The following is a 26,897-nucleotide window of genomic DNA, read 5'->3' on the forward strand; positions in this document are numbered from 1 at the left end:
AAAGCAACCTGCAATGCCCCCAAATCTGCAATCACTCGGAAAAGAGGCAACTAGATAGACAGACACACTAATTATGTGCATAATTTGCAAACATACAAACTACCCGAAAGTATAAATGTACTTTGGTATGAAAATAAATTACCTTTAATTTTATAACATGAAATTGAATACTAAAATATGTTTTATTAACAGCATAAGATCATGGCAAATTAATGAAGGTCAAGATTGATATATTCTCCCTGCTTCATACACCTTAATTACTTTACTATAAATACTTAGCTCAAGGCTCAGGGAACTGGCTGCAGACTTCCATTATCTTTAATGAAGGCTCTCAAGTTAATTTCTCATTAAATTAGCACTGGTGGATTGGTTTGTTTAAACAATGTGACTTTAAGGGCTTGTCTACACAGCACCACAGTCTGGACTATAGGGGTGTGAATTGTAGAGCGCTTTAATGCACAGTGCCCCAACTGCCCCATGTAGACCCTGCTAGTTGTCACTAAAAGGTACCTAGTTGGTGTTAACATAATCTGGACTGTGGAGCCATGTAGACAAGTCCAAATTTAGGGGGCCTGATTCTCCTGTCACTCACACTATTTCACATTTATGTAAACTCCATTGACTTCAATGGAGTTACTCTTGACTTGCACTGGTGATCTGTATTGGGCCCAGAGTCCCAGGTTTCCTCAATTTGTCTCATTATTGTTTAAACAGAGTCTTATAAAACCATTTTTATGGTATTTATGCTGAGGTCTGGGCTGCAAGTAACCCTACACAACTGACATAGTTACTGATGCAGCATTCAGACCTGCTGATTTTAGCACCACCACTGTGACTAAACTACAAAATGTATAGACCCAATTTGGCCCCCTAGGCACTGGCTTGCTCTGGGGGTGGTGTGGAACTGTCCCAACCCAAGGGGGAGCGCAGGGAAGAACCGTGCACCACGCAACCCCCATTGTCTATAATGGCAGTTACAAGCTTTGAGCATTTAGGGGATTATGTCCATCCATTTACAAGGAAGTGCTAAGCACTGAATAGTATCCCCACCCAAACCAACTTCCGGTGGCATCATCCGAAAATTGCGGGGAGTTGCACATGCTGTAATTTACTAGTTGTATTACAGCGTCTAGGTGCCCTAGTTATGGACTAGCACCCCACTGTGCTAGGCTCTGAGCAAACCTGCTGTAAATCTGCTCTGCAAAACATTTGTATCTTTCTCTTGAAAACCTGCAGGGCTGCAAAATGCACGGTGGGAGATCTAACGCAATTTAGCAGACAAGGCTGGAGAGGGTGATATATCCCCTAATGTATATGATTTGTTCTCATTATTCTCTCCAGCATTTCAGGGAGAGCCAAAAACCATAAAAACAATTATGTACAGTAGCAAAAATCCAGTACTTCTTAAAAGTACTATCTTAAAAGAGAGACATAATTGTTGTAGTTGTTTTTTCCAGATCTGATTCTGATCTCGACTGTTAGCAGAATATTGCTTGATGGCAATCTATGAATCCAATCTGTTATGGAACAACAGTTGTCACAAAAGGTGTTAGAAGGATCTTGCCAAGTTATTCCCCCGGTTTGTAAAATCATTGTTTCCTCGCTCTTTTTAGTAACACCCAGGAACTAAAACCAGTTATTGTACTGTAGTGACTTTATCTCTAACCCCAGGAACATGGAAGGCTTGATGGTGGAGAGGGATTGTTGATATCAAGAGGATCTCTCTTCATTCATGTCTCCCTTTAGGCCTAGATTGTGGCATTTAGCCAGATCCCGGTGTCCAGGACAGTTTGAAGTGATAGTTCTCTAAGATACACCTAGGAAAGCATTATCCCCCCAGCACTTAATGGGAATGCACCACTCTACTCCTCCCTGCCCCCACTTTGGGGTGATTTCTCTCCACAGGGCTATGTAGTGCACTGTAGTATGCTCCCCTGAATGCAGAAACTGCAGCTGTTCCTGGGCCTTTAACAGGGTGGGCAAGAAGGAGGGAAGACTCCTTGCACCCTTTCCATCCTGTAGACCCATGAGAATGCCAGTCTGACTCTTTCTGGCCAGTTCATTCCGTGATAACACGGTCATTGTCACAGCATCTTGAACGCTTGCCTGTGTTCTTGATGATATCTTAAATTATTAAAGCAGGAAGAATTTTAAAAATAAAATGCACTTTGGGCCATTTGTGCTATATATTTAATTTCTGAATTGCACTCCACTTGAGTGATGCAACTAGACGACTTAGTTCCATTTTTTATTCTAGTTTGTTTCGATGTAGTTTGCTTTAGGTTGTAGTTTTACACTTTATTTCCAGCCAGTTTCATTTTCTGTTTTTCATGCACTAGTCCAATTCTGCAATGGGAGAAATGTCTGAATCCAAACAAATACCTGTTTGTACTGTGATTAAAAGGAAATCATGGAAATATTTCTATTGACCTTTGGTTTATCCACATCTGATTTTTACAACATCTACATTTTAGACCTACTTTTTGAGTAGCAGGAGTTTGCTTTTGACACTGTATTAAATGAAACAGGCAAGACTCACAGGAACAGCTAAATATACTCTCCATCAGGATATCTTTTATGTAAAATTACTTTGTTTCTCTAAAACACAAAGAACTCAAATTAAAGCGAGTCACAGCATGCAGGGCTAAGTAAGTTCTACCTGTTGCTCTTGACTTTCTTAAAGCTAACAGCACCAGCCTCTCTCCCTGCCGCATAGCTACCCTCTCCTCTGGCAGACTTCCCTAATACCTTTTAGACAAGTTTATAGGGATTGCTGCTGGAAAGCATCAAGACCATTTATCTATATGTCTATCTACTTTCCTTTCTAATACTTCCAGCACTTTCATCCCAGTCTACTAACAGGAAAAAAGTTCAGCAAACATGCAGCTTTCTCCTTAGCCAAAAGTTTTATATGTATTATGGACTGCGTGGTAAATTAAATATAACTCCCTTGTGTTCGTTTTGGTTTAAAGACTTTTCCCTTCTCTAAATGTACCCCACCCACCTTCTCACGCATACCCCATCACTCTTCATCTTCACACAACACCTCTGGATCCATGTTCATTCCAGGATCCATGTGAAAATTCCCTAATGGAATATTGGCTCCATCGAAAGCAATGGCAAAACTCCACTGGAGTTTTCAACAGCCAGGATTTCACCCCTTCTTTTTAAAGCTCTCAGCAAATTTGCTCCAGTATAGCTAGATTCTCTTCCCTCTGCTCCTTCTGCTCATCAAGCACCTACCACCTTTCCATCCCTCTACAGAGCCTTGCCATGGTTGGCAAGAGCCTTCTCCCCTGCAGCTTGTGCCACCTGGATCAGCCTTCCTATATTTCTCCTCCTCATGAGATCTCTGTTCCTTTAATTGCACCTGCAAACATCTCTTTTATTCGTTGCCTATATCCCTTAATTTGACATTCTCTCTCATACATTTTTGAACTGTGTAGCTGTTATATTGAACTCTAAAGCACATTTATTTCGTTTTTGGGGTTTTTTAAAATTTCGTTTATTTGGACTTTTATAAAATAAAAATCATCTTCCCAAAATCTCAAGACCCCTTCCACATCCACTAAAAATTCCAATAAAAATGCCAGCCAGTTTTCATCCCAAATGGAAGGGGCTATAGGGAGGTATTAAATGGGAGGAATCTTAGATACACACTTAATGCTTTTGCGCTAGTTCAACCACATGTAATGGGCTTCCTGCAGGACTCACTGGGTTAAATTCTCTGCCCTATATTATGCAGGAAGTCTGATTAAATTTACCATAATGGTTCTTTCTGAACTTAAAAAAAAAGAAAAAAAAACCTATGGGTGACATCCTAGCCACCATGAAGTCAGTGGGAGTTTTGTCATTCACTTCAGTGGAGTCAGGATTTTAGCCTATGAATCTGTTACACTGAAAGGAGAAAAAGGTCTCGTCTCCACTCCAACAACTGATCCCAGCCAGCAGATACACCTCAAATCCACCCCCACTCCCAGCCTGAGCGTAACATTCTAGGCACAGTGAACAATCAGTCACACATTCCAGAATATACAGAGGGTGACACGGTGCCAACAGAAGCCCGAACACATTTCCCAAACTGCAACCATCCCCACCAATCTACCCCCCTCAGAAAAAGCTTGGGGATGGAATATACCAGGGAGTGAAGGCCACTACAAGGCCCTCCTGTACCTCCTAAGTCCTGCATTGTGGGCTTTGCTGGATGAATGATCAACTGTGCACGCTACCTGCCTTGGAAGAGCGCTCCACGTTCGCGCTGCTTGAGAGGCCACACTTGAGGCAGGGTGAAGGCAGACAAGGGAAGGGGTTGCAGAAACTGCATTGTGGATGTGGCTGCTATTCCAGCTTGTAGGTTGGAATGGCAGTCATAGGGTGCACAGCAGTTCTGCACCCTGGCTCTGGGCTGGATTTCACTTCCCCCATTGCTCCACACAAGGCCAGATCCAACTCCTATTAAAAGCAATGGCAATCTTTGACTTTAAAAGGGAACTGGTTCAGCTTCCTGGTGCCCAAATACTAGGGCTTTATGTGGACACAGTGTCTTTCCCCTAGGTGAACGGATAGGCTTTGCACCGTGCCCTGAATGTCAACAAATCTGAGTTCTGCACTCGGATACAGTTTGCTATTAATGAAGTTGTATGGACTATGGGCTTGAACCAGTGTCCACTCAGATTGATAGCAAAACTCCCATTGATCTCAGTTGTGCAGGATCAGGATCCATACCCTTCCCAATGACATAAAATATTTTGAAACCCTATTATACTGTATGTACATGTATTTCCTTATGTGCCATTTGGCCAGATACACGGATATAAATCCAGAGTGATTAAATCAACAGGACTACTCCGGAATGACATCTATGTAAATGAGAGAAGAATCTGACCATTGTTTTTCACTTTTGTGTTGCCAAAAGGCAGCTGGCCAGCAAAGTTGTAGATAAAAATTGGGAGTATCAGTTTAACTGACACCCCCCCCCCCGTTTTAGGAGACGTCTTTGAGGCTAGGACTCCAGACTTGTCAGACCCTTGTTGGGTGGAGCATCAGGCCACCCCTGAGGTCTTCATTCTTCTCCCCCTACCTGCCACACAAATGGGCAAGGAAAGCATATTCTTAGTGGCAAACCTGGCACCCAAAAGGCGAGGGCTTTCATAATGTAGGCAGCGGGCTAACAAACTGCAGCCTCTACAAGGAGAAAGCAAACAATGAAATAAAAGGAATGCTGATTGTCACCACACAATGCTGCCTCGCTGCTCCTAATGTTAGGGGAGACAAAGAGTAGCCCTCTGGAAACATATGCAGGAAAATAGCAGGCTGTCAAAGTGTCATTTCTGCTCTGTGCCCCAGAAAGTTTGGTGAATTAAATAAAAGCCCAGCTGGTACGAGAGTAAGACAGGTGTACAGCTCCGGCTCTGACTTACCTTCACGAAGAGCTCAATGTCAGGGTCTTTTCCTTCCCCATTAGCAGGAACAGAGTCTGTCATTTTTCACCCCCCCCCCACAAAGCCAGTGGCTGTTCTCTTTCTACTACGAGGCAAGAGAAGGTTTCAGTTAACAGCAGCTAGGTTTCCTCCCAGGAACAGCTCCCACAAAGCCTTTAAAAGATCTCTTTTCTAAGGCTGGAACGCCCCCCAGGTGAAGAAAATAAGTTTCTGCATTAAAAACTAAATAAAGCTGGCAGAGAGAGAGAACCACTGTTATCACAGTTCTTTGGAGCAACAAGTGCTGCTGCGCTGTGTTGTGGTGTAGTATCCTCATCTGTCAGAGCTGCAGTTCACGCTGCCAGCCCAAAATAGCCCAGAGCAGGAGAGAGGGTGGGGCTAACTCACAGGGGAGGAGACAGCTGCTGGTACCTAGACCCTTGTCTGAGCCTTTGAGCGAAGTGTTTCATTCTTCTCTTAAGCATCTCTCTTTTTGTGGCTCAGTTTCTCTGTCTCTCATCCCCTCGCTGAGAGCATCAGTGAAAGGAGGAGAACAGGAAAGCTTCACAGCAGATTGATTTCATTGTCTTCCAATGAAAAAGTGAGAGTCTCTTGCTCCTTATCCGAATCGAGCGTCTGACCTCTTTGAAGTTCCTAGTCTTTTTCAGTAGGGAAAAGGGTACGAGAAAAGGGCCTGATTGTGTACTGCTTTATGCCTTGTGTAGCCATTGTTACACCTACTCAGAGTGAGCACATACTGCTACGCAGAGTAGTAGTGTTTTACACTTGCTTTGTACAACTGCAAACGACTATGTAAGGTACAAAGACACTAAAGAGTGTGGCTGGGGGAGTGAGACTCCCATGGTGCTGCAGCACTTTCTAGAAGTGAAAGCAGAGTAGAGGGACCATGGTTAAGTAGAATAGTGAGCCCCGCTGAGCACATCTATTCAGCATACAAGTGACGAACACTGACTGCAGTGGGAGTTCCTTCTGCAAGGGCTGCATCAGGGGCTTGGAATGAACAGTTGTCTTTCCTTGCTTCTTTCTTCCTTCCACGTTTTATTCCTTTTGAACATCTCTATCATGCTTCCAGTTTCTGCATCCATTTATTCCCTTTGATTTTTTAACACACAGTATAGGATACATAACAATAAGGAAATCAAACAGAAAGTTTAAAATACTATCCTCAGGCCCAATGTCTCAAAACAATTCAAGCCTGCAGAGTTCACACCCTCAAAAGAGAAGGCCTCTTTCCCACTGCAGTCCTCTCTGTCTTTGCTGCTGTGATGCTAAGATAGCAGCAGATCTCTTGCATTCAGCTGACTGTTGGCAATTCACTGACAGCAAGCTGAGCCACCTCAGAGCATTCATATCAACAGACTGACAAAAAGCAATTTCACTTTCCATTCTAATATGTATCTGCCCCTTCAGCTACTCTTCTGACATGATCAAACACTAATCTTTTATGAAGGTGTTCCTGGTGATGTGGGTTCATGATAATCTTTAACTCCTTTCAATGACCCCTGAGTGTTAACTCTAACAGAATTACATATTACTACCCCGGTGCGTTCAAATTGATAATTTTTGGTGGGTAGGGGGATCCAGGTGCATTAACTACATAACTTTTACATTGCAATTATTTTCAGGCATGCAGTCAAATTTTCAGCCACATGAACTAATTGTAATTACATGCATCAAAAAGCATAATCACAGCATAATTATACAATAATTGCAGTATCACAACAATTATAATTATAGATTAAAATTACTGTTTTGTAAAGTGCATCCATAAATAATATATTCTCATTTACACAATTATAACCTGTTACTACTTCTACAAAGTTTGTCTCTCTAAGTACTTCATATAATGATTTAATTTTCCCCTTAATGAAATGGCTATTGAAAACAGGAGATGGTGGCTGTGATGCTGGCAGACCAGGTGCCAGCTCATGCCAAGGCTCCAGGCCTCACTGAACACTGACAAATGCATAGCTGAAAACCAGTGTGCCTTGCCTGTATGGTAGTATTGTCAAGATAGATATTAGAGATGTAAGAATGAGTTTGGTGTTTAGACATTATGAATAGCTTGTAGGATGTTGTATGTATTAGTCTAACTTCTCTGTACCCCATGTTATAAAGCATTAACAAAATGTTTGCATTGTAAACCTTTGTAGCTATATAACTCATCAAACAGGAAAGAAACCTTCTCTAATGCAAATGTTGGCTTCCTACAGAAGATGTTAGGTCCTGTCCAACAAGAAGGCCTTTGAAACCAAATGAGCCACTGTGAGACATCAAAAGAATGGAGACTTTGTTAACTGAACTCCTTGCCCATGAACTCATCCCATCAGCTTGGGCTCTGGGGAGAAGGGAATAAAAATCCCTGATAAAGAGAAACTTGGTTCTGTTTGCTGCTTGAACTCTAAAGGGGCAAGAATAATTAAGCATAAACAAAATAGGTCCAGCTGTTTTGCCTGGGTTAGCCCTAGAGGACATATGGAGTTTGCTTATTATAGAAGTTTCTATTATCTTTTGGAATCTAAGACTGTAATTCATTTGTGAGTTATGTTCATAATTCATATGTTACCTGCTTTAACCATGTAAATAACTCATTTCTTTTCTGGTTAATAAATATTTAGTTGTTTTACTACAGGATTGGGTACAAGCATTGTCCTTAGTGAGAGATCTGGGGATGCAATTGACCTGAGGTAAATGACTGGTCCTTTGGGACTGGGAGTAACCTCAATATTGTTGTGATTTTTGATATAAGAGACCATCTGTCAAAGAGGCAGGCTTGCCTAGTTGGCAAGATAGACTGGTGTGCCAAAGGAGACCACCTGTGACTACATGGTAAGGCTGTTATAGTGTTTGTTGAGTTCCCACTTGTTGCTTGGTTGGTGAAATCTAATTATAGAACACACACCCATTTTGGGGTTTATGCCCTGCTTCTTCACAGTTTACCCTGAGGTAGGCACCCATGTACTCCAGACAGTGTGACAGTGGCCACTTTTGAAAGAAGGGAATCTTAACTGTGGGCACTTTTAACTTCACTCTCACTGAGAACAATAGAAAATGCTAGCCATTTTGAAAGAGGGTGGTTCTTTGTGCAGTTCTCTGTAGTAGAATATTTATCCTCAGATCCGGAGGAGGAAAACACTTTCAGTTGCGAAGAATAAGAGGGGTAAGAATTACCATCAATCTTAAAAAAAAAATTTAAAAAATCTTCAAATGTAGCCAATATACAAGATTTCAACGCATTTTAACTATATGGGAAGTTTGATGGATCTGCACTATTAAGATAATTTGGAACAAAAATAACATGTTAAATTTCTTAAAAGTCTGTTTTAAGTCAAACTAATTAGCAGATTTACTTACAAATTCTTAGAAAATTCATTCCATATTCAATGAGTAAATTATGTAATTTTGGGAAGGATACACAGTATTCTTCCTCCATACCAAAGTGCAAAACTCAATTTTAACTTTCTAAAGTGCTATAGTAATATAGCACCTTTCATCCAGAGATCTCAAAGTGCTTTGTGACTGACAATAAATGAAGCCTAAGAGCTCTCCTCTGGATTTGGAAAATATTATTTTACCCATTTTCAGATGGTAAAACAGGCACAGAGAGACTAAGGCCAACATTTATTAACTTATGGTGACTCAGCTGGACACCCAGAAATGGAGCCAACCAAAGTTAGTGAACATTTTTGAAATCTTTAGCTTCGGTGCCTGATTTGCAAAGATGCTGAGCATCAGTCAGCTCCTATTTGCTTCAGTGGATGTTGTGGGTGCTCAGCACCTCTGAAACTCAGGCTAAATGTAATAACTTGCCCAAGGCCACATAATCAGTCAGCAGCAGAGCTAGAACAAGGACTCATCAACCCTGGTCAAATCAGTAGAATGTGCTCCCCAATTCCATCTGACTACAGTGGCATATATACAATCAGTTTGCAATCTGTATTGCATTTTATTCCAACCGTACCCCTTAATGGAACAATTTTGTGCTGAGCCTCTAAGAGATGGAGCACATAGCCCCCTCTCTTCAGGCTGCAAGTTAACATGCCTTAAACCACCTTTGAACAACAAAGCTACCTAAGTTATGGCAGCCTGTTCACAGCTGCCACCCAGAATACCACAGTCACAGCGCATTCCTATCACAACGCACCTACTTGCCTCTACCCACTATAGCAGGGCTTGTGGGGGGTCCTTATAAGGCAACATAAGCTGCCTTGTGCAAAACCCATGCCAGTGGCAATTCTCCCCCTGGCTTCTCTGAGGCTCTAACGGCTCTTTTAGATTGTCAGATATTTGGGGATGGATTTTCTCTCACTGTGGCAATCAGAAATGCATCTCACAATAAAATCACTACAAAGAAATGCCTTGTGGCAGTTCAAATCTATCACTGCTAATAAACATCCTTTCAAGTACACGTGGCAAACCATGTGTTACTCAAAAGCCAAGCTCATTTGGATATGGGACATTTAATTAAATGGCAGTAAACTGAAATATAAACACACCAAGCAGCAGAGTTATCTAAGCTCAGCAATAAAGTGCCTATTGCTGACCAGTTTCTCTCTCCCTAGCGGCTTGATTCTGTGAGATGCTGAGTGCCTCCCGTGAGGTGCTGAATGCCCTCATCTTTCATTAGAGTTAGGGGGAATGGACACTCAGTTCCCTACAAGTGGTACTCAGCTCCATGGAGGATTGTGCCCTCATTCATGTAAACACTATGTTATCTTTTAAAATGGGCATAAAAGCTTGAACTCAGACAAACATTACAGGAAGCACTGAGTAGGAGGGAAGATATAAAAAGGTACTGTATAGTCTATTTGTGCCATTTTTACTCGTTTGTTGTATAAAACTGATGTATCACTTATATCCCGTTGGAACCTTTTCTTGTGTGATGCTGTTACTCCACACAAAGGTTGGTTTTTGTGGTGTAAAATCAATTCTTCCCTCTGTAGATGTATTAAAGATAATCTGATAACTGTTAAATAATTAGCACACTCATTTTACTGCAAAGAAAGACGTTTTTTAGTTTGGCCTTTTGCTTTGTCTCGAGTCAGAGGTAACAAAGGCTTTGAGTTACACACAAGACCAAGATTAGATACAGATCTATGAAGTCTTCATAAGCCAGGTCATTATAGTTTGAGGCTTACAAAGTATGCAATCACATGACCCCATTAATAAAACAGGAGGACAATTCCAGAAAGAGAATTGTCACTTATTGTGCTCTGTGCCTGAGCTTTAACATGCTATCAGCTTTCATAGGCCTGATCTAAGCCCCATTTTCCAGCAAAGATGCATTTTGAGAAGGTGAATGGGAGCCCAAGTATAAAGAACAAAATTACAGAGTGAAGCTCTCTCCCAGAATGACAATTGCCTAGAGTGAACTCTGCGTAGACGACATTTTGCTGTGCTGACCTAGGCTTTGTGCCCAGCTAAATATCATTTTGCCCTGTGAGGGTGGGGGACTACAAGATTCATAACCTAGGTTACATCTGAAATTCAGTACAGAACATCACCATCGTTCATATTTCAGAGTAACAGCCGGGTTAGTCTGTATTCGCAAAAAGAAAATGAGTACTTGTGGCACCTTAGAGACTAACCAATTTATTTGAGCATAAAGCTTTCGTGAGCTACAGCTCACTTCATCGGATGCATCCAATGAAGTGAGCTGTAGCTCACGAAAGCTTATGCTCAAATAAATGTTAGTCTCCATTATTCATATTGGATCTCATTGCCATTGGAGTCCGATACAAGGAATGAAATCTTGCCTCCCACTGAATGCAATGTGGGTTTTGCTACTGACTTCATCGGGGCCAGAATTTCATCCAAGAGTTGTCAAAGCTGTCTAGCTACCCAGAAGTGATCGAGCTAACCAGCAACTACCTTACTAGCTAGTGAACACCAGGCATGCCGAGGGCATGATGAAATAAAGAACTACCAGAAAAGAAAAGACCCCCAAGGCCAATTCTCAGTCATCTGTAGATATTTCTAATATGTTTGTGTGCTATTTACTTAGCAACTTAAAGCATATGGGATGAAGTCCAGAGTTTATTGGGCCAGATTCAAAATGATCCTTACACAGTTGCCCAGTGTGTGGGGAGGTGGTGGGAGGTGTATAAAGCTTTCCCCATCAGCTTGTGCCACAGGAGTGCCAGATAGAATTACAGCACATGTGCAAAGGGGAGGGGCAGAGAGACTGCTCCTTCCCAATTCCCCTACGGACTCATGGTGCCCTGAGGTGGGGCAGGGCAAGATGGGGAGAAGAAAAGGCAGGACTGTGGCTCTGCCCTCACCCCCACACTCTAGCCAGTACACAGTGAGTAATAATATGCACCACACCAATGAGTGTAGCACCAGCTGTACAGCCTGTGTGGCTCTGGGCACTCTAGGAGGCATTTTCCATCCCTGAGGCATGATGCTGTCCAATACCCCCATTGTGGCAAGCCTCTATACTGCCACTCACTACAGGTTGTATCTAAACTACCCCGTGGAAGTATATAAACCCCTAGTCACCATGTTATATGTTCTCCATTTTTTCCATATGAGGATGAGATTCTGTTACCGCCACCAACTACAGGGTCTGACTCTTTATATCAAGCTGTCAAAGCATATGGTTTTAGCTCTCGAGGTCTCAGAAAATGTGAAATTGTTTGCTAAGGTTGAAAACGTTAAAGGAAATCAACAAAACTATTCTTCCATCTTATCCTTACATTGATCACCATAGCTGAAGGACAAACCCATCAACAGAAATATACAGGATTAAAAATTTAAACCAAAATTCATTTTTTCAAATAACCCCTTTTAAAAAATATTTCTTTTTAGATTAGGATCTTGGAAAACTTTTGGAGGTTTTTTGTTTTTTTTTTTTAAATCAGACAAACAGGTTTTCTTCAGTTAAGAACTGAAAAAGTGATGTTATTTTAAGGAAGAGCTGCAAATGCCTGCATTTTACTTCCATTGCAGCAGGAACAAGTAATATTCATTCACTAAAGTGCTCTCTTTCTTGCTTGTGTTCACCAGAGTAGCTTCTAGAGGGCAGTGTTTCTTCCTTTTATTATCATTACAAAACTGGCATCTCAATTAAAAACCAAGTTGCAGCTAAGAAAACTTTCCAAAAGGAGAAAGGAAATCAAGTGCCAAACTCTATGAATGTTTTAGAAAGTGCTATTGCATCAGTGAAAATATAATGTTAAATACATAACATAAATTCAGCTGCTAAAGGGAGGAAACCAGGGGCATATTTTAGTGAGTCAAGTTTCAGAGTAACAGCCGTGTTAGTCTGTATTCGCAAAAAGAAAAGGAGGACTTGTGGCACCTTAGAGACTAACCAATTTATTTGAGCATGAGCTCTCATGAGCTACAGCTCACTTCATCAGATGTAAATTGGTTAGTCTCTAAGGTGCCACAAGTACTCCTTTTCTTTTAGTGAGTCAAGTGTACAATTTTATTTCAGCATTAGGCATGAGAAGATGAAAAAATCCATTCACCTTTGTCTGCTAAATTAATAATCTACAATCTGAATGTTAAGGAGGAATACAATACCAGCCTCGATGTGGTCTTATTCTTAGCCACTTTCATGTATAATTATCAAATACTCCTCTATAGTATAAAGCAGTCAGTTTTCCACTTGCTGTCACAAAACTAAAACTAAATTATTTAACTTAGTCACAATCAGGGCCAAATTGTCCATTGATGTAACTCCACTGCCTGAGAATTTGGGACATAAAATTTTAAGGTCTTGCCTACTCACAAGATGTACCACTTTAACTATACCAGTATAGTCAAAGCATTACAAGTCCATTCCCTTCCAATGTGGACACAGTTATACTAGTATAAAGGTGCTTTATACTGGGATAACTTATTAATGTATAGGGAGGGGAATGAGCTATACTGGTATAAGGCACTTTTATATTAGTACAACTGCATCCACACCAGGCATTTAGACTGTAACTATAATCTGTTAAAAAAAAAAAAAAGTCACCCCCAATCAACATATTTTCCCAGACCAAAACCTTTCTATAGTCATCATAGTATTATTGTTTATTAAATATTTGTATTATCATCACGCCCAGAGGCCCCTGGCCATGACTTTCTCTATGCATCAGCTCCAGGGGCCAAAACCTGAGGTTCCAACTCAGTTTGTAGTCAGTCCTCACTCAAGCCAACTCCCATAGATTTGGGATTCTGACGCTAAATAGCTGTGTTTAAATAAACTTGTGAAACACCAGATGTGAACATCTTAAATTCTCCCCTTATGCTAATGAAGTTTCACCTCTTCACAACTTGTGGTATGGCTGGTATCATGCTGGCAATGTCATATACCTTGTATCAATGAATAACATACAACCTGCTGACCTCAAGAGCTATCACTCTTCTGAACTCCGTGGAGATCTGCCCTCATTCATATTTAATCCCATTCCTTGATACTTTTGTCCTAAAGTTTGCCAGTGTAAATTAGCTTCTTTTTCTTAGCTAATCATCTCAATCTATTATCAAACAAATGATATGATTGTCTGCAATTCAAAGGTTCTGCATCTTGAAGCATTTCAAGCTGATTTGGCTGTATTTCCGTTGAGTTGTTCCTTGCTTGGTATGTCTACACTGCAGAGTTAACCTGGGTGATCAGCACCTGGGGCCGAATACCCAGGTTAGCCTACCCTTGGTGTCTGCCACCACACAGCAAGCCATATCTGAGTTACTGTGTCCTCACTGGTGCGGAACTCACCCATGTGCATAACTGGGACTTCTGAGGGCAAAGCCCATGGTTCTTTGTGTTGTAGTAAGGTGAATTGTTCTGTGATTCTTTCCCAGTGAAATATAGGAGAACTTGTCTGTCCTGAGTACACAGGGGAATTGAAGAAAGGAATTGGAGGACTATCAACATTCAAATGATTTAGCCTGTGTCTTAACTGCATAGTGAGTAAGTTAGTAGGCTGAATGAAAGCAGATGCTTATAGCCCCAGACAAGCCAGCTAGCTCAGATTGAAAGCACCATTTAATTCAGCTGAGACAGTTTTGTGTATAAATGGGATTCAGGTTAGGAGCAACACCCAAGTAAAAGCCTGGGTCAACTGCAGTGAAGACTTACCCTAAAGGTGAAATTTTATCCTTGTGCAAAGAGCCCAGCACAAGTACTATGCCCCATTTAAAATAAAGGGAAAACTTTTGTGCCAGTTGTCACATGTAATTTTTCCCTTTTCAACTTGAAAATCTTCCACTCCTTCCTCAGAAAGATACTCTGAAGCGCTTGCAGGAGATCACTTGAACAAGGAAGAACACAGGCCACTGGATGCTGACTAATGCCTGGCAGCAATTTCATACATTACTGATGTAAGCAGTGTCAGGATGAGCTCCACCCTGACATCTGATGGTGAGGTGTGGCAAGTTGTGGAAAAGAACTTCAGGGGCCGAGCTCATTTGCATAGGCACACCCACCCCGCCTAGAATGAGGCCATAGTTGCCCAAATGGTCACTTTGGCTGCTGTGGGATCCCCAGTGTCTCTGTTATTGGGGCAGGAAGAATAAATTATTACCCTGATTATGGGAACTGTGCTTGGAACTGTACTTGGCCTTTTGTTATGATGGAGGGACTCACCATCAACTAAGTAGCACTCGCTAGGCAAGGGTCATGGGTTCCAAAACTCTGTGAATTGAGAGAGGTTGGGGGACAATTATTAATACTTGGTGGCATGGGCCCCTTGGTGAGGGCCTTACATGCTAATTGCACTTCCTCCTCTCTCCACTGTGGAATATCAGAGCTAATTTTGATTTCATTAGGAGTCTAGTTACAGGCTACTGAGCTCACTTTGGGCTAATGATGCACCAGCACTGAGACTCCCTTGCTACAAGCTGAATTCACCAAAGAGCTGAACTGACTAAGAGCTGAAATCACTGAGCGTTGTGTTAAGTAGTGGGGGAGCCTGAAGATATATTGTGGAGAAGTTTGTGGGACGGCTGGAGTGCCTTGTGGACAGGCTAGGGGAGCAGTTCATAGGACGGCGGGAGCTGCTGGTGGGATACGGAGCAGTTTGTGGACCGGCTGGTGGAGCAGTTCGTGGGATGGCGGGAGCTGCTTGTGGGCCGCAGAGCGGAGCTGAGCAAAGCAGTTCATGGGGCGGCTGGTGGAGCGGAGCAGAGCGAAGGCCTATGGAGCTGTGGGGCGGTCAGATCATGTAAGATGCCTTTTACCCCTGCCCCCATCTCCACCCAGGTTGGGAGGTAAAGCTCTGCAGATAAACTTTTGAACTCTGGGGCTGCCCTGACCAGGGACAGAGACTTTTGGGTCATTGGGCTTTTGGGACTTTGGGTGATTTGGGGTTGCTGGACTCAAGAACCAAAGGGAAAGGGCATGCCCCAATTTGCTTGGGGTGGGTTTTTTGCTCATGGGTTGTGTTATGAATCCTGTTGGTGGTGTTTCCCCAACATAATGCCACATTTTTTCTCTCTGTTATTAAAAGGCTTTTTGCTACACTCAGACTAGGTGCTTGCGAGAGGGGAACTATTGCCTCTTGGAGGCACCCAGCCGGGGTGGTATATATTTGTCCCAGGTCACTGGGTGGGGGCTCGAGCCGGTTTGCATTGTGTTATTGGAATGGATCCCCTAGATATTGAACCCGGCCCTTGTTGCTGCCAACTCTGACGGGCAGAAGGGTTACACTGATAAGCAAGACTTTTATCAAAACAGACAAGCATCTTTCCAATCTCACCATCATTACTCAGAGGTCAGTGATTGACAGGACTCTGTGTAGAATTGACTAAGGTCTGTCAGGAGGGCCACATGACTTAGGGGACTGCTAATAGGATACAGAGAGACAAGGTGGGTGAAGTAATATCTTTTACTGGACCAACATCTGGTGGTGAGAGAGACAAGCTTTCAAGCCACACAGAGTCTGAAGAAGAGCTCTGTGTGATTCGAAAGCTTGTCTCTCTCACCAACAGACATTGGTCTAATAAAAGATATTACCTCACCCACCTTTTCTCTCTCTAATATCCTGGGACCAACACGGCTACAACTACACTGCATACAATAATAGGATACAGAGTCCTTTACCTTGAAGTTACCAGTTCAAATCCAGCCCAGGCTATGTAGTAACTGACAGCTTCTACTAGATGAGTTCATTAATGTTTGTAAAGGTGTTTCAGAATGTTAATCTGACAGCTATTTAGGGGGCTCCATGAAATAAGATGGTGGCATCTCACAATCAGGGTATCCATATCATACCAACAAAACCTGATATTCACAGAAGAAAGGCTAATGATTGAATAGGCCATGGCAACTGACAGTCTCTCAGACCTATTTCCAGAACTGGGTGAAGTCACAGAAGGTCTGTCTACACTGCAGCTGGTAGCCAGCCTCCCAGCCCAGGCAGGCAGAGTTGTGCTAGTGGGGCTTGAGCTAGGCTGCTAAAAACAGCAGCTCCAGGGGAGACTCATACTAGCCTGAGAGGTGGGCTTGAGAGCCTGAGCTGCTGCCCAAACCACAACATTCACGCTGCTTTTTTTAGCTCACTAGCTTGAGCCCTGCTAGCATGAGTCTGTCTACCTGGGCTGGGAGGCCTGCTCCTAGCTGCAGTGTAGACATGCCCATTGTTTGAGGCACAGTAATGGGAGCTTCCATTACTGCTGCTCATGCAGTGCCTCTTCTGCGTCTAAAAAGATAAAAAGAGGTCTTCGCTCCAGGATGATCAACTCAGCATCTTTCACAATAATTATATTTGATTTAAAAGATCTCTACATTAAAAAATAATGATTAAAAGATTAAGAAATTCTTTAATGAAGGAGAAACGGACAAAGCAGTTGTAAGCGATCTTTTCAGAGAATTAAATATACCAAATAAAAATAATTATTACCTACCTTCTCGTAACTGTTGTTCTTCCAGATGTGTTGCTCATGTCCATTCCAAGTAGGTGTGTGCATGCTGCATGCACAGTCTTTGGAAGGTTCTTCCCATAGCGGTATCCGTCGAGTCAGCTGTGGAGCCCCCTGGAGTCGCGCCTTCATGGTGGTGTATATAGGTCCCTGCTGACCTGCCGCCTCTTCAGTTCCTTCTTACTGGAAACTACGACAGAGCGGAAGGCAGGTGGGTCTTGGAATGGACATGAGCAACACATCTCGAAGAACAACAGTTATGAGAGATAGGTAACCATTTTTTCTTCTTCGAGTGCTTGCTCATGTCGATTCCAAGTAGGTGACTCCCAAGCCTTACCTACAAAGGTGGGGTCAGAGCTCCTGGAATCGCTGATTGATGCACTGCTCTGCCGAATGCTGCATCGTCTCTACCGTGTTGGGTAATGGCATAATGTGAAGCAAAGGTGTGAACCGATGACCATGTCATCGCCCTGCAGATCTCCTGGATTGGGACCTGTGCCAGGAATGCCGCCGAAGAGGCCTGCGCCCTTGTAGAATGTGCCGTCAGTGCAGGCACAAGTATTTCTGCCAAATCATAACATGCCTGGATACAGGACATGATCCACAATGAGATTCTTTGAGAAGACACCGGGAGGCCCTTCATTCTGTCCACTAGGGAGACGAACAGCTGGTTCGATTTACAAAACAGCTTTGTACTTTCAATATAAAAGGCCAATCCTCGCCAAATGTCCAAGGAGTGAAGTCTTTGTTCCTGACTGTTGGCGTGTCGCTTAGGGTAGAAAACTGGGAGAAAAATGTCCTGATTGGCATGAAGCTGAGAGACGACCTAAGGGAGAAAGGCCGGGTGAGGTCGAAGCGGTACCTTGTCCTTACATCATTTTTTATAAGGAGGGTCGGAGGTTAGGGCCTTGAGCTTAGACACCCTCCTAGCTGATGTTATTGCAGCCAGGAATGCCACCTTCCATGACCGATAGAGTAATGAGCAAGTTGCTAGGGTCCCATTAGTCTTCAAAGAACCAGATTAAGGTCCCAAGCTGGAATCAGCTGCCTTGTTTGCGGGTACAATCTGTCAAAGCTTTTAAGAAAATGACCAACCATCAGGTTGGCAAAGACTGACCAGCCTGCCACTTGTGGTTGGAAAGCCGAAATGGCTGCTAAGCGAACCCATATTGAGGAGACCGACAGGCCCTGTTGCTTTAAGTGTAGCAGATAGTCTAAGATGAGAGGTATCAATGACTGTATCAGAGGTGTGTGGCCTGGTGAACAGCAGATCGAGAATCTCTTCCACTTGGCCAGGTAAGTGGCCCTAGTGGAGGACTTCCTACTGCCAAGGACAACCTCCTGAACGGGTTCGGAACACATTAGCTCTTCTGGGTTTAACCATGAAGCTTCCAAGCTGTGAGGTGGAGAGACTCGAGGCTGGGATGCTGAAGATGGCCATGGTCTTGAATGATCTGGTCCGGAAGCAAGGGCAATGAGATTGGGGTGTCCACCGATAGCTCTAGGAGCATGGTATACCAGCGCTGACAAGGCCAGGCTGGCGCGATCAGTATGACTGTGGCCCTCTCCCTGCGGATCTTGAGCAGAACCTTGTGGATGAGCGGGAAAGGCAGGAATGCATACAACAGGTGGTCCGTCCAAGAGAGAAGGAACGCGTCCGCAAGCGAGCCCGGACTGTGATTGAGGAAGGAACAGAACTGCAGGCATTTCCTCTTGCTTTTTGTGGTGAACAGGTCGATCTGGGGAACTCCTCACTTTTGGAAAATGCTGTTCACCATGTCCGGGTGAATGGGCCACTCGTGGTTGTGGAAGAATCTGCTGAGATAGTTCGCCAACTCATTCTGAGAACCCAGGAGGAAGGATGCTTCCAGGTGAATAGAGTGGGCTATGCAGAAGTCCCACAGTTTGAAGGCTCCCTGACATAGGGGAGAGGAGCGAGCTCCAACCTGTTTGTTTATATAATGGTCATGTTGTTCATCATCAGCAACACACATTTTCCTGGCAAATGGGCCTGGAAGGTCCAGCATGCCAAGCGGACCACTCTCAGCTCCTTGATGTTGATGTGAAGCAAGAGCTCATCTTGTGACCAAAGTCCCTGGGTCCTGAATTCTCCCAGATGAGCTCCAGACCCCAACGCTGACGCATCTGTGACTAGGGACAGCAAGGGATGCAGTTTGGCAAAGGGGACTCCCGTGCACACCACCTGTGGGTGTGTGGTGGGCGTGTGACCACCTTCCCAAGGAAGTTGCGTCCTGGCTAATAAGTTGACACCAGCCAGGCCTGGAGAGGTCTGAGCCTCAGCCTTGCGTGTTGTACCATGTACGTACAAGCTGCTATATGTCCAAGGAGCTTCAAGCAATTCCTTCCTGTGGTAGTGGGGTATTGCTTGAAGCAGTCTATGATGTCATGCATTGTCTGACAATGAGATTCGGGCAAGAAGGCTCTGGCCTGACCCAAGTCCAGTAGTGCCCCAATTAACTCTATTCTCTGAGTAGGGGATAGAGTTTATGTATGTACATTCAGGAGGAGACCCAGCCTGTTGAAGGTAGATCATGATGACGTATTGCTCCACTTGCGCCTTGAAGCGGCCCTTGATCAACCAGTTGTTGAGGTACAGAAATAACTGCACCTGCCTTCTTCTCAGGAAGGCGGCTATGACTGCCACGCACTTGGTAAAAACTCGAGGGGCTGCTGACAGGCCAAAGGGGAGGATCGTAAACTGGTAATGGTTGTGGATTACTACAAACATGAGAAAGCGTCTATGGGCTGGAACTATTTATATGTGGAAGTACATGTCCTTTAGGTCGAGGGTGGCGTACCAGTCCCCGGGATCCAGCGATGTGATGATGGCAGCCAAAGAGACCATGCAGAACCTCAGCTTCTTCATGAATCTGTTGAGTCCTAGCAGGTCAAGGATGGGTCTAAGACCCCCTTTGGCTTTGGGGATTAGGAAATATTGTGAGTAAAATCCTTTGCCCCTTAGCTCCTGAGGAACCTCCTCCACTGCTCCCACGGCAAGGAGCGTTTGAACCTCCTGTGTGAGGATTTGCTCGTGAGAAGGGTCCAGGAAGAGGGATGGGGAAGGGAAGTGGGAGGGAGGGGAGAAGCAGAATTGGAGAGAATATCCCACTTCTATGGCGCGAAGAACCCAGAGATCTGAAGTTATCTGGGCCCAAGCAAGATAGAAGTGGGACAGATGGGTCAGAAAACGGGGTGAAGGATCTGGTGACTGGACTGGTGCATCACCCCTGGGCCACCTTCAAAAGGCTTGCTTAGAGCCTGAGGATTGCCTCTCCAAGCCTTGGCCTAGATTGGGTGGTGAATGGGGAGGCTTACGCCTACCATTCCTACCCCATTTCCTGGAGAAGTCCAGCCTAGGCTGGTGAAAGTAGAATCGTAGAGTGAGTTGGGGCTTAATGTTTCCTCTCAGTGGCGAGGGTTTGTAGACCCATCAACTTCAATGTTGACTGTGAATCTTTTAGGCTATGGAGCTTGGAGTCCGTCTACTCCAAAAACAGCCCCATGCTGTCGAAGGGCAAGTCCTGGAATGTTTGTTGGACCTCTGGGGAAAGGCCCGACACCTGGAGCCATGAGATCCTCCTCATGCCTATGGCAGAGGACACGGTTCGTGTGGACAAGTCTGTCATGTCCAGTGAGTCCTGTAAAAAGGTCCGGGCCACTGCTTTGCTCTTCTCGACAATGGCTGCAAACTCCGTTCTAGAGTCTGACAGAATCAACTCCTTAAATTTCATCACGGAGTCCCATGAATTAAAATTGTACCTACTCAGGATTGCTTGCTGGTTAGCAATCTGAAGCTGGAGCCCTCCGGTGGAGTACATCTTCCTGTCGAAGAGGCCCATCTTCTTTGAGTCTTTCAATTTTGGAGTTGGGCTCTGCTTCCCTTATCTTTCTCTCTCATTCACCACCGCTATGACCAGCAAACCAGGCTGCAGATGAGTGAATAAGTATTTGTACCACTTAGAGAAGACTAAATACTTTCTCTCTACCCCCTTAGCTGTAGGGGAATGGAGGCAGGAGTCTGCCACAAGGTCTTCGTAGTGGCTTGGATGGTTTTAATGAGTGATAAGAAGGGAAGGAATTGGGGTGGGGAGGAAACCCCCAACTTCTATCTAACTACTCACTACTAAAACCTAACACCATTTAACTATTTACAGGTTAACAGAAAAGTCAGATCACTAGGGAAAACGCTTGCCAAGGCAAGAGAGACACGCAGCTCCAACGACCATCACTGGCAGTAAGGAGGAACTGAAGAGGCGATGGGTTGGCAGGGACTTATATACACCTTCATGAAGCTGTGACTCCAGGGGGCTCCCACAGCCGACCTGACTGGTACCGCTAGAGGAAAAACCTTCTGACATCTGTACCTGCAGCGTGCACACACCTATTTGAAATTGACATGAGCAAGCACTCTAAGAAGAGCTGAAGATGACTTAACATCAACAAAGGTCGGCTGTCAGCCACGCAGGATATTACTGCTATTATAAACAATAAAATGCAATTACAATGTTATAGCTTTATTGAAAGGCAATCTGTCGACGCAAATACCTTTCAGAGCACTCTAAAAATCACTGACACAGGAGGAAGATTCAGAGTGCCTGGTATCAGTTTGTAAGGTAATCATTTATTATAGGTGGCACTGGTAGCACCACTTACTATTAAGGTTGCTGATACTCCCTATAAGGATCTGTTTTCAGTTGCTTAAACCTTAGCCAAACATTAACTGTTTAGGCTGAAATTTTCTATGCTGGGCATGTGCCTTAGGCTGAATATATTTGGGAAAAATTCAGCCAGAATGGTTCAGCTGTTTCCAAGAATGAGGCTGGGGGAAAATAAGTTGTTTTGCCCATGTTGAAAAATTATGGTGGTCTTTTCTTTGAAAAACTCTAGTGCCCCTATGATTTGGAGCAGGAACTTAAGATTTGGCAGGGGTGGGGCCTTTGTGTCAGGAGTGTGCCTTTTGCTGTCCCTGTGAAAATCTGCCCATTTATGGCCAAGTTCTGAGCCTTTCAAAAAAAAAAAAATCACAGTTTACAGTTGTTCAATAGAGACGTCTTTGATTTCAGCAGCTAAAATCTCCAAAGATTCTGTCCTCACTGAGCACGCTCCATCCCCTCACAATTCCTCCACAGTGACCGGACTGTGCATGCACTATCCCCACAGAGTGACTGAATATGCTCCAACCCATGGCTACAAGGACAAAGCTGGACTTTCACTGTAATTGCTGCTGATAAAGAACTTGGGTGTGGGGGAAGATCTGGGATTGGCTGGGAACAGAGACTGGGACAAGGAGCCAAGGAGGCAGGAGACTAGGACAAGAAGCTGATGAAGGGATAGGGAAAGGAATGAGGTTGGAAGAGGAGCCCGAGAAGGAAGACAAGGACTCTGAGCCAGTGGCAGGGGGACAATTTAGATGAGGATCTGAGATGGGGGAAAGTGGGACTGGCTGAGCAGGTATGGTGGGGGAGAAAGAAAGAGATTAGGAGGGCAGGGGGAGATTGAGATTCGGATAGCAAACCCAGAGAAGGAGACTGGGATGAGAAGGATTCAGTTGCTTTAACAATGAGACCATTCCTGCTCTTTCTGCAATCAACTGCCTAATTCACCTCACACTTTCCCCAACTTCAGTATCAAATGAGAAAGGGGTCCTACAGCCAGAACCCCCCTTCACAACACAACCCTGGTTAATACCCAAAGCAGGTCAGCTCTGTGCATTGAAGGAAACAGGGGTCCTGTGGAAAAAATAGTAAGTGATCATGTAATTGAAGACTATCATAATGAATATGCACAAGCGGGATGAAATAAATTTATACTTCTTATGAGGCATCTCCTTTGCTGGAGGTGTACAACCATGGTAGCCTGTTCCATATGATCCCCTGCTAATCTCTTTGTGGATGAATAATCCTTTTGCTCCACCCAGGACACCACATTGTCCATCTTTTTCTGCCTCATGTTCTTATGCCATCAATTTTCCCTTCCAGTGCCTGAAAACATGCATCACACACTGAACCTCTTAATAATGCACCCTGAAAATCAAATCTTTCTTTTCATAAGATCTCTGACTAGTAGCTGCTGAATTCCACTCATCTCCAATAATTTATCATTGGTTACGCATTCAGCCTAGCCATGATATTTTCAGAATTCTTCTATAAAAATTTGAATAATTGTGCTTTCTTTATTATCTATTGTTTGAATGTCCATGTTTCACAGCTGTAATTTCACACAGCCCGAATGTAAGTTTTTAAGAGTCAGCAATTAGGCTTCAGATTTATGTCCCTTCTCATCAGATGTTTATTATTCCAGAATGTCTCTACACTCGGACAGTTTGCTGCTGACTTCAATATGCTTACACAGGCAACCTTAATTCTTGCATGTCTTAACATTTGAGTGCTTGACTTTGCAACCTTTCAATGGAGTTTTTTGTGTGTGATTATTATGTATATTGTGGTAGTGTCTGCAGGCCCAATATCAAGCCCTGTTGTGCTAGGTACTATACAAAGCACATAGATACACTTTCTGCCCTCAAAGAGTTTACAGACTAAAGAGACAGATAAAGGCTGGAAGGAGACAGAAAAACATATAGAGGGGAAATAACTTGCCCAGGGTCAGTGGCACAGCCAAGTCTAGAAACCAAGTCTCCGGAATCCCAATCCAATGCCTAATCCAAAAGACCACACTGCCTGTTCTGTAACTAGAGAAAGCATTCAGGGTTTGTCTACATTGCAGCGGGGAGTATGCTTTCCAGCTTGAGTAGACAGACACAGAGGATCTCTGCTTGAACTAGCAGGCTAAAAATAGCCATGTAATCAGGGACAGCATGAGCAGCAGCTCCCGCTAACTGCCTGAATATAAAACAGCCCAGACCCCCTGGGTACATATTCAGGTGGCTAGCCCAAACCGTCACTTGTGTTACCCCCAGCTACACTGCTATTTTTAGCATGCTAGTGCAGCAAGAGCTAGGGTGTGTCTGTCTATCCGCGCTGGGAAGCTGCAGTGTAGATGCACCCTGAGATACACCCATGCACCTTCTGCGAAGGCTTTGTGGTTGCACGGTTGTAGAACTGAGTTGCAAGACAGGCTCTCACTTTGCACATACAATTCCATGATTGGTTCATGCAAACACTGCCTTGCACATGAAAATGCAGATATTTTGCAGGCAGTTTCACAGAAATGCTCACAACTTGTCACCAACTGCTTTGAAAATCTGGTCATGTTTCCTAAACTTATTTTGAAAAATACATAATTGGGTCATGCCTCTCAAGAGGAAGCCAGTCCAGGGAATACATACATTTATCTAAAGAGTAAATGTTAACTGAAATTAACCAGCATAATGTGTTCAGCCCTGTGTGTGAAACGTGTTAAACTCTTCATATCCTTCCTTGTTGGCATCCCAGAAAGGAATGCTCTCCTCCGTTCTGGTGTTCTCTAAGGTTTTATACTATGACTATTTTTAGCTGCTACCAGCTGCGGTACACAGGACCAATCAGCTCTCAAAGCTTGAAAGGAATTTTGCTCTGGTCCAAACTTCATTCTCTGTAATCTTATAGGGAGGAGCCAAATAATCAAGTGTTTACTGCTTCAACCTTTGGTAATTAGTGACAGCTTTCATTAATGCAAGATGAGACAACAGCCCAGCATAGTAAAGGGGTCAGTCAGGACTGGACCAAAGTTAATCTGAGTCAATAGATCTGCACTCTTGATAAAACGACATTTATTCAAATTAGGAAAAAATTAGCATGTCTGATGAAGTTCAATACACTCTGCTAGACTGCAGCAGTATGAGGAGAGAAAAACAATCTGTATGCTTTTCATAAAGTTACTCTTTTTTCCACTGAATGCATCCGATGAAGTGAGCTGTAGCTCACGAAAGCTTATGCTCAAATAAATGTGTTAGTCTCTAAGGTGCCACAAGTCCTCCTTTTCTTTTTGTGGATACAGACTAACACGGCTGCTACTCTGAAACCTGTCTTAGTTGTGTGGAGCTGAGACAATATTTATCTTGGATTATTTAGAGTTTGTTGTACTCCATGCACCCGACTCCTTCATTCACAGACAAAAGGCAGCCTCTTAACCACTGGCCACATAATGTACTGTACATCGATGAGAATAAAACCTATGCATTAAGGTCTCTGGTGTGAAATCCTATCCCCACTGAAGTTAATGGGAAACCGTGCATTGACTTAAATGGGGTCAGAATTTCACCCCTGTACATAGCATTTGTTCAGAAAGGCAATCCCTTCAAATTTCAGAGAGACCCATGGAGCAGCCAATATATTGTTAGTGACACAAGCTTCATCACTTAAATAATGCTAGACAAATGGCTCTTTACACATTTGCTCTGGCAAGTTTCATTTGCTTTAATCTCAAAGATCATATATGTAGAGGTATTTGAACAATAGCTAATGAAGTCATAATGCAATAATTAGCTCAGTCTAGTTCCCATTTTATGACATCAAGATTCTTCCATGATCCTCTTCCCATGATAATATTCTGATGCACCCATGCCACTTTGTAAAGTGAGAGATGGCACTGCACATTTCTCTCATTGAGCATCTCCCTACAGGAACATTGTGGTCCATTTCAAACATGTTTACAGGATCCATAGGGCTCGATCTTGCAAGGTGCTGAGAATTCTGGCCTGATTCAGTAAGGCACTTTAGCACACACCTAAATTTAAGAATGTGAAGTCACCCTCAAGAATATGAATGAGACTGTTCATGTGCTTAAAATTAAGCATATACTCAAACGCTTTGCTGGATCAGGCCAGAGTTCTAAGCACCTTAGAGAACAGAGCCATTAGAGAATGTTTTTGAAAAATATTGGAATAGTGTAATCTTCATGCATAAAAATATTTTCTGGATCTCTCTTCAAGGACTACTTCTATCATGATGCATACACAAAATGGCATGCTGAGGGGCCCTGTTTCTAATGGTATTTGAAATTAACCTGGCCTTCCTGCTTCAATCACTATATCGGGAACATGAAAAGCCCTCTTACATCATCTAGGTCACACCATACCAATGCAGGATTGAGCCATGAAGTATATTGTCCAATACTTTGTCTAGTTCAGTTTCAAATGATGAGGATTTCATTATTTCCCTTGGGAAACTATCCCCTAGTAGATGTAAAAATGAGGGACAATCTCTTCAAATTAAGACTACATTTTCTTTTAATTCCAAATTGACTTAATTTTATCCCATTACTCCTAGTTAATGAGGAATCACCAATGAGGTATAGAGACCACTCTGGACCGTGATATGCTGCCTCTGAATAGTGCAGGCTCACCCTAATGCCAGGCCAACAAGGCATCAACATTACAATTAAAGATGCAAATATCAAAATTAGATCAAGTAGACATTAAGTTGTAACACAAGAGTATATGCAAAACTGGTTTGTGCAGTCAGGTAGAGAGGTCCTATTGCATGTCACTGTTTTGAATTGAATACACCTTATGGAAAGGTTCAACAAGATTCAAGTGCATTTGGCTGGAGGTCAGAACAGAGACCAAATTCATTTATGTTGAGCAGCAAGAGCTTTGTGTCTAATCTTTACCTCCCACACCTCAAATAATCTGTGTTGATC

At 43.4% G+C, this 26,897-nt stretch overlaps 1 protein-coding gene across 2 annotated transcripts in view; it reads right to left on the reverse strand.

Moving 5' to 3' along the window:
* The window catches only part of CLIC5 (chloride intracellular channel 5), a 117,783-nt gene that overhangs the window by 77,481 nt on the left and 13,405 nt on the right, over positions 1-26,897 (reverse strand). Inside the window, exon 1 of one of the 2 annotated variants that reach the window (XM_084622431.1) lies at positions 5,421-5,625. The exons of the other annotated variant lie outside the window; for it this stretch is intronic. Within the exon in view, the coding sequence (XP_084478557.1) occupies positions 5,421-5,483 (63 nt within the window). The 5' untranslated portion in view covers positions 5,484-5,625. Of the gene's footprint in view, positions 1-5,420; positions 5,626-26,897 lie in introns of those variants that run through there. 2 annotated transcript variants of the gene reach the window in all.

The sequence above is a fragment of the Lepidochelys olivacea genome (genome assembly GCF_965140295.1).
Source record: "Lepidochelys olivacea isolate rLepOli2 genome assembly, chromosome: 3".
Taxonomy (NCBI): domain Eukaryota; kingdom Metazoa; phylum Chordata; order Testudines; family Cheloniidae; genus Lepidochelys; species Lepidochelys olivacea.